Consider the following 6,139-nt stretch of genomic DNA (forward strand, 5'->3'; position numbering starts at 1 on the left):
CTGGGAGCCAGAAATCTTTCTGATTGAGAGGGTGTCAAATACTTATTTCCCTCATTAAAATGCAAATCAATTCATAACATTTTTGACATGCGTTTTTCTGGATTTTTTTGTTGTTATTCTGTCTCTCACTGTTCAAATAAACCTACCATTATAATTATAGACTGATTATTTCTTTGTCAGTGGGCAAATGAACAAAATCAGCAGGGGATCAGATTCTTTTCCCCCCTCACTGTATCTAAGGAAACGTGAATGTCTGGCTTTGTGTTCAGATGCTAAATAGACTTTGTAAAAAGCTTGAAAGAACATAGCAGAGGTCCCTATCAACAAATTCCCAAGAGTATTATAGCAAGAAGCCCTATTTAGGTAGAAAGGGGGACATTGGGTGGCAGGTAGCCTAGTGTTTAGAGCATTCCAAATAATAACCGGAAGTTTGCAAGATCAAAACCCCGAGCTGACAAGGTAAAAATCTGTAATTCTGCCCCTGAACAAGGCAGTTATAACCCACTGTTCCTAACCGTCATTGAAAATAAGAATTTGTTCTTAAATGACTTGCCTAGTTAAATAAAAGGTGAGAAAAAAAGAGTGCCATTTCTATATAGGAGTTTGCATAATTTTATGCAGAGCAGTACCCTTCAAGTAGATTCCTATGAGTACATGTTGAGACACATATTTAAATTGTGAAATCTCATGTACAACAACGCATACATTGGAAAGGAAGTGCTTGCAAATGACAGACAATAACCCTCTTATTGGCCCTCTTCATGAGAGACACAGCATAATGAAAAAAACATCAATCCATACATTTGGATATTTGAACTGGAAAGACTGTTGAAGACTATTGTGTTGTTGTGGTCATTTTTTTCAAGCATCCTCTCAATGTGACACCATATTACAGTAGATTCAAACTCAGCACCATAAACAGTATGGTTTCATAATTTCAACATGTCATCAAAACAAGACGATTTATGCATAGACCCAGAGGCATGGTTTCGATTGGTCTATATCAGTGCTGTGGAATGCAGGACCTTAACTGTCCAGACTTAGATTTTCAAGTCTTCCTTACACTAAACGGTCATAAAGGTGCAGAGGATGTTCTTTCATGACTCACAAATGGTCATGGATGCACGATTAGAATGTCCCTCCCTTACCACAGGGAGAACACAAGCCCCCTTACATTGAAATCAATTGTACATCGGTTAACCTACATGGATATTAAAATAAAACAGTATGCATCGGTAATGGATGCAATAAAATAGGTTGTTTCATTTTTCACTGCGTTTGTTCAGAGGATTGGTTATGTATTCCTTCTGGTAAGTGTACTGTATGTACTCAGTCTATTCAGCGTGTGGGTTCCTGAGAGAAGTAGTGCTTGCTGTGGTTTTGTCCGACTGTTGGCTCCCTGGCAGCTGTGACTGTGTCTCTGAAATCACCGGCCTGACTTAAGCGACGTACCCACCACTCTCTTCTTGGCTTGGTAGAAATCTGCAGACACCAATAGATGTTTTATTAGCATTGGACTCGTGTTCAAAACTTAATTGAAGTAAACCAGATGTTCAACCCTAACAACTTATAAACCCTCCCCCAAAAATATCCCCTACCCGAAAAACATCCCCTACATCCACCCACCACACCAATCCTCCTACCTGTGAGGTTGGTCTGTTTCCTCTTCAGTTTGTTCTCGTTCTTGTCTTGCGGTTTCTCCAGGTTCTGGAGGTTGGCTCTGTACTTCTCAGGGGTGCAAGGGATGTTTTCCTTGCCACGGTGCCATGGCCCCGCCCTGACCCTCCCTGTGGATGCTGCCGGCCCTCTGATCTTCTGTGCCTCCCCCTGACTCAACAGGCAGGGCAGGTAGAGAAGAGGCACCTTGGTGCCCGGTACCTCTTCCCACTGGAAGTCTCCCCCAGCCAGAGGCTTATCTGACAGGAAGTCGAAGCCCCAGCGGCGACAGGCGTCCTCCAGGTCTGTGCGCAGGGTGTCCTGGTACTCCTGCTGCAGCTGCTCACGGTCAACTGGGCCAAACAGGTTCTGCCTGGCAGGACTTTTCCCCAGAGAGCTCAGGATGCGCTTACAACTGGCCATGGTTGTTCTGGTTCTAGATTGCAGGGGACACAGCGAGAGGATAGCATGGTTAGTTGACTGGGCACATAGAGCACAGCAAGAGGATAGTGGTCTGAGCCGCTGTCCAGGAAACAGTGACGTCATCAGTAAGATCATGTGAAAAGAAGTCATATCAAATGTATACACCGGGTGTACTTTGAGTATGTCACTATTGAGTCCCCTTCTTGAGTCTTCTACAGAATAGCAAAACTATCTAAAAGCACTGAAGTGGAAAAAAAATAAAAATCATGCAATGTTCCACTGCAACCAATCAGATACTTCTCTGAACATAGGTAAAGATGATAGCAAGAATATATGTAAGACCAAGACGGTTTCTCGCAGATTTAAACCTCAACTACTAAACTAACATAATGAAATGATCTTAAATCACCCTATCACCAAAAACCATCAAACCGAAACAAATTAGTAAATGGCATCCTATAATTTGATATTCCAATATAATTCAAAAAACAACTATCAAACCATAATCACTTAAACAATACTAAATGTAACAAGTTGTATAGCCTACCACAACCAATAAAGAACTTACCATTTATGCACAAGTAAGCCTCTCTCAAAATCTTAATTGTAACTTACTTCATATGTGTAACGGAGGAACTGGACTGTGTATTGAGAACGCTGCAGTTGTATTTAACAGCCATCAGACAGTGATTCACAAAGCCTTCCTACTTTCCTGATCTAGTACATGTCTGGGCAAAGCTCTATGGACATGTAGAGACAAGTCCTGAACATCAACCATTATGACTGGAGTACAATAACTACTAGGCACCAGTGTTCATCCATAATTTAAGAAAAACATATTTCATGTAATTACATAACTAGTCTGAATGTACCACTACTATCAACTGACACTATTGTCATGTTTCACAATTTTCTATCTATTTCCCTGTCAGACAATGGTTAAATAGGGGTTCAGGTGTGTTGAGTGTCAAATCCCAGCCCTCATATTCTTGCTCTATGACCACAGAGCACTCTCATGGTAAAGAACCTTCCCCTGCAATAACAAAGTTTACCATAAGGGAAGCAGAGGCTTCTATTACTCCTTTAGGAGATAATTACGCAAGCTGAATTTATGTAACTGTAAGCTAAATGTATACATTTTTGACAAGGAACCACATTCTTTAGCATTCATTGCCATGCAAGAAAAATCAGTTCTATTATAATTTTTACACATATAGAGTTGCAAATGTATTATTTCCTTGAAGTGCATAAGAAGTAGGAAGTGGGGGAAAGATGGGATCCCGTTTACTAAATTGTAGGAGATATCCGGGATGGGGCCCTTTGAGACATGCAGGGGGAACTTTGCCAGATCAAACTGGAAGTAGATCTGGTACAGTCAGTCAAATTATTTATACAAAATTCCACTCAAAGCAAACTCAACCCCATCCCACAACATCCTCATGAGTTGGACTTTTCTGTTCTCATTTTGTTTTTAAAAAACCTGGGAGAGAAAATCATATCCCAAGGAGCTCCTGCTGTGAATTGATCTACTCTAGCCTACTTCTCCATGTCTCTCTTTCCCTGTCTGTCTGCTGAGAGAAATCACCTGACAGGGTGGGCAGTCACACATGGGCAAGGCTGCAGAACAGACTGGCCTGAAGTCATTACATGAGACATGTCTGAGAATTTGAAGGCATGCCCCATGACTAAGACATCAGTATAGTTAGAAGTTACATTACAAATCATATTTAAGGCCTCAGCTTGTTTTTACATAACTAGACTCTGAGGGAGACATTAAAATCCCAGTATTATCCATTATCACATTACTGGGTATTTCTGTTATAAGTACTCAAAATCAAAAATACACTTTTCAAAATGTTAACTTATGTGAAGTGAACATATCAAACAAGAGATGAGTATGGGGTCGATGTGGGTCTAATCTTACAGTATCTTCATGATACCATGTCTGATGTCATTCAAAACAATACAAACCGAGTTAACTAGCTACAGTAAACGAATAGTCTACAAAAAAATAAGGTAAATATATGGAAACGTGACAGGAGAAACCCTTATTTCCTCTTTCCACTCAAAGAGCTCTCTGTTGACATCACTGAAATGGGCGGATTCGAGTAAGTGGCGGGAGAAATACAGCAGACGCACATGACTTCAGAACCTGCCCACTTACTACTACACCCCACGTGAATCTGAAAATCGTCTGAACTGGTAACTGAGGGAATCAATACACACGGTTTCCAGTGGACAGATGTTGTTGACCCAGTGAAAAATGACAACAATGTATGACTAATAAGCAAATACATTGTATCATTGACAAAAACGTATCTTATCAAACCATAGCCACCAACAGCAAGGTTAACTGTGAGGATGATTACAACTTGCCTTCGTTCAGTTGTATTAAATAATACATTTCCATCGGTCTATAGCCTACAAATCGACAGGCCTTTTCAATTTACATAAAAAATAGCATGCATAGATATTTTAAGATTTTACTTACATTTAAACTAGCCTAATGTAAACGTCCCTTTTTAGGTTTATGCGGGTTACTCTTTGAAGATCAAATGAAACAAACGACGTTAGCCAACGTTAAGTAAACTTTTTCTTAGCATACCAATTTTCTCAAAACGAAATCCTTGTGACACAACTAAATCAACTCAAACCCTCACTGAGGGCTGCTTCTCTTTGCTCGATACCTTTCTCAGTGTTCTAGTGATGCAGAAGTGGGGTTTTATAGTAGAGAATGATAGAGGCCTCTAGTGGCCAAATGGCAATTTTAACATCGGCAGTACCTTCCTCCATGCTTCAGCCATTTTAAAGTAGTCAAAGGCTGCGGTTAAGACTTATAAAAGACACACCCTCGTAGACTTTATTTATTTAATTTAACTAGGCAAGTCAGTTAAGAACAAATTCTTATTTAAAATGACGGCCTACAAAAAGGCCTCCTGCGGGACGGGGCTGGGATTCAAATATAAATATAGGACAAAAGAGGCAACACAACACTACATAAAGAGAGACCTATAAGACAACATAGCAAGGCAGCAACACAACATTACAATAACATGGTAGCGGCACAAAACATGGTACAAACATTATTGGGCACAGACAACAGCACAAAGGGTAAGAAGGTAGAGACAACAATTCATCACGCAAAGCAGCCACAACTGTCAGTAAGTGTCCATGATTGAGTCTTTGAATGAAGAGATTGAGATGAAACTGTCCAGTTTTTATGCCCTTGGGGGAATCCCCTTCACCATCTTGGCGGGCGGTTCAAATGATGAGACAAGCTTGGTAAATTTGCAACGTAAGCCCCTCATCTTTAGTCGAATTTGTCAGTGTACTGTACAATTATGTTCACTTCGGTTCCTGAAACTCCCCATAATTCAATTCGCGACGATTGTACAACCGCTAAGAAAAGTCCGCCAAAAAGTAACGTCAATGTCAATAGAGTCAACATACAAGTGTAAGTAAAAACGAATGTAAATAAATTAGAAATCTGCTACCAATGCACATTACGGCACAAACACGTCTCGTAAAAGTAATGATGTTTTTGTTTGGTTAGCTTTTGGAAATTGTATAAATAAAACATGTTCCTTCTTCAGAAGTTCCAGCTAGGCAGGCTAACGTTATTTAGCTAGCTATCATACAGTGGGCGAATATTAATAATGATATATTTAATGTAAGTAGACATGCAATCATAATTGACTGTAGCGCATATAAAGCACTCACACGCTACCGGTGGCTTAAAACACAATCATCGCGTTGAACGATTGACGAATTTCTGGGAATGGGCGGTCCATTTAAAAATCTGTCCTTCCGTCCTTCCCTGCAAGTGTATACTTGTCAGACGTCATGATATGACAACAGAAGTGTACACTTAATTTGATGTCTGAGGGGATAGGGTGTTTCTTTGAAGTGTTTGGACTGCAGTCAAAGTAGTCAAATGGGTGGGGATTCATATTTATTTATTTCACCTTTATTTATATGGGCCTCAATAGCGCTGCCCATGTTGTCATAGACGCTATAATGGCTGAGATCTAAAAATGAGTTTGGTTTTCTCAATTTTGGG

At 40.2% G+C, this 6,139-nt stretch overlaps 1 protein-coding gene across 4 annotated transcripts; it reads right to left on the reverse strand.

The window, feature by feature from the left end:
- Window positions 1-588: 588 nt before the first annotated feature.
- cdkn1a (cyclin-dependent kinase inhibitor 1A) lies at window positions 589-5,906 on the reverse strand. 4 transcript variants are annotated; one of them, XM_024378448.1, is made up of 3 exons: window positions 5,800-5,906; window positions 1,644-2,092; window positions 589-1,482 (listed from the first exon to the last, which is right to left on the reverse strand). In XM_024378448.1, the coding sequence occupies exons 2-3, from the start codon at window positions 2,077-2,079 to the stop codon at window positions 1,427-1,429; spliced, it is 492 nt and encodes a 163-aa protein (XP_024234216.1). In that variant the 5' UTR covers window positions 2,080-2,092; window positions 5,800-5,906; the 3' UTR covers window positions 589-1,426. The 4 variants fall into 4 exon arrangements, with proteins under 4 accessions (XP_024234216.1, XP_024234207.1, XP_024234193.1 ...); XM_024378439.1 differs by lacking the exon at window positions 5,800-5,906 and adding an exon at window positions 4,571-4,821; XM_024378425.2 differs by lacking the exon at window positions 5,800-5,906 and adding an exon at window positions 2,695-3,161.
- Window positions 5,907-6,139: the final 233 nt, after the last annotated feature.

This window comes from Oncorhynchus tshawytscha, linkage group LG02, assembly GCF_018296145.1.
Source record: "Oncorhynchus tshawytscha isolate Ot180627B linkage group LG02, Otsh_v2.0, whole genome shotgun sequence".
NCBI lineage: Eukaryota > Metazoa > Chordata > Actinopteri > Salmoniformes > Salmonidae > Oncorhynchus > Oncorhynchus tshawytscha.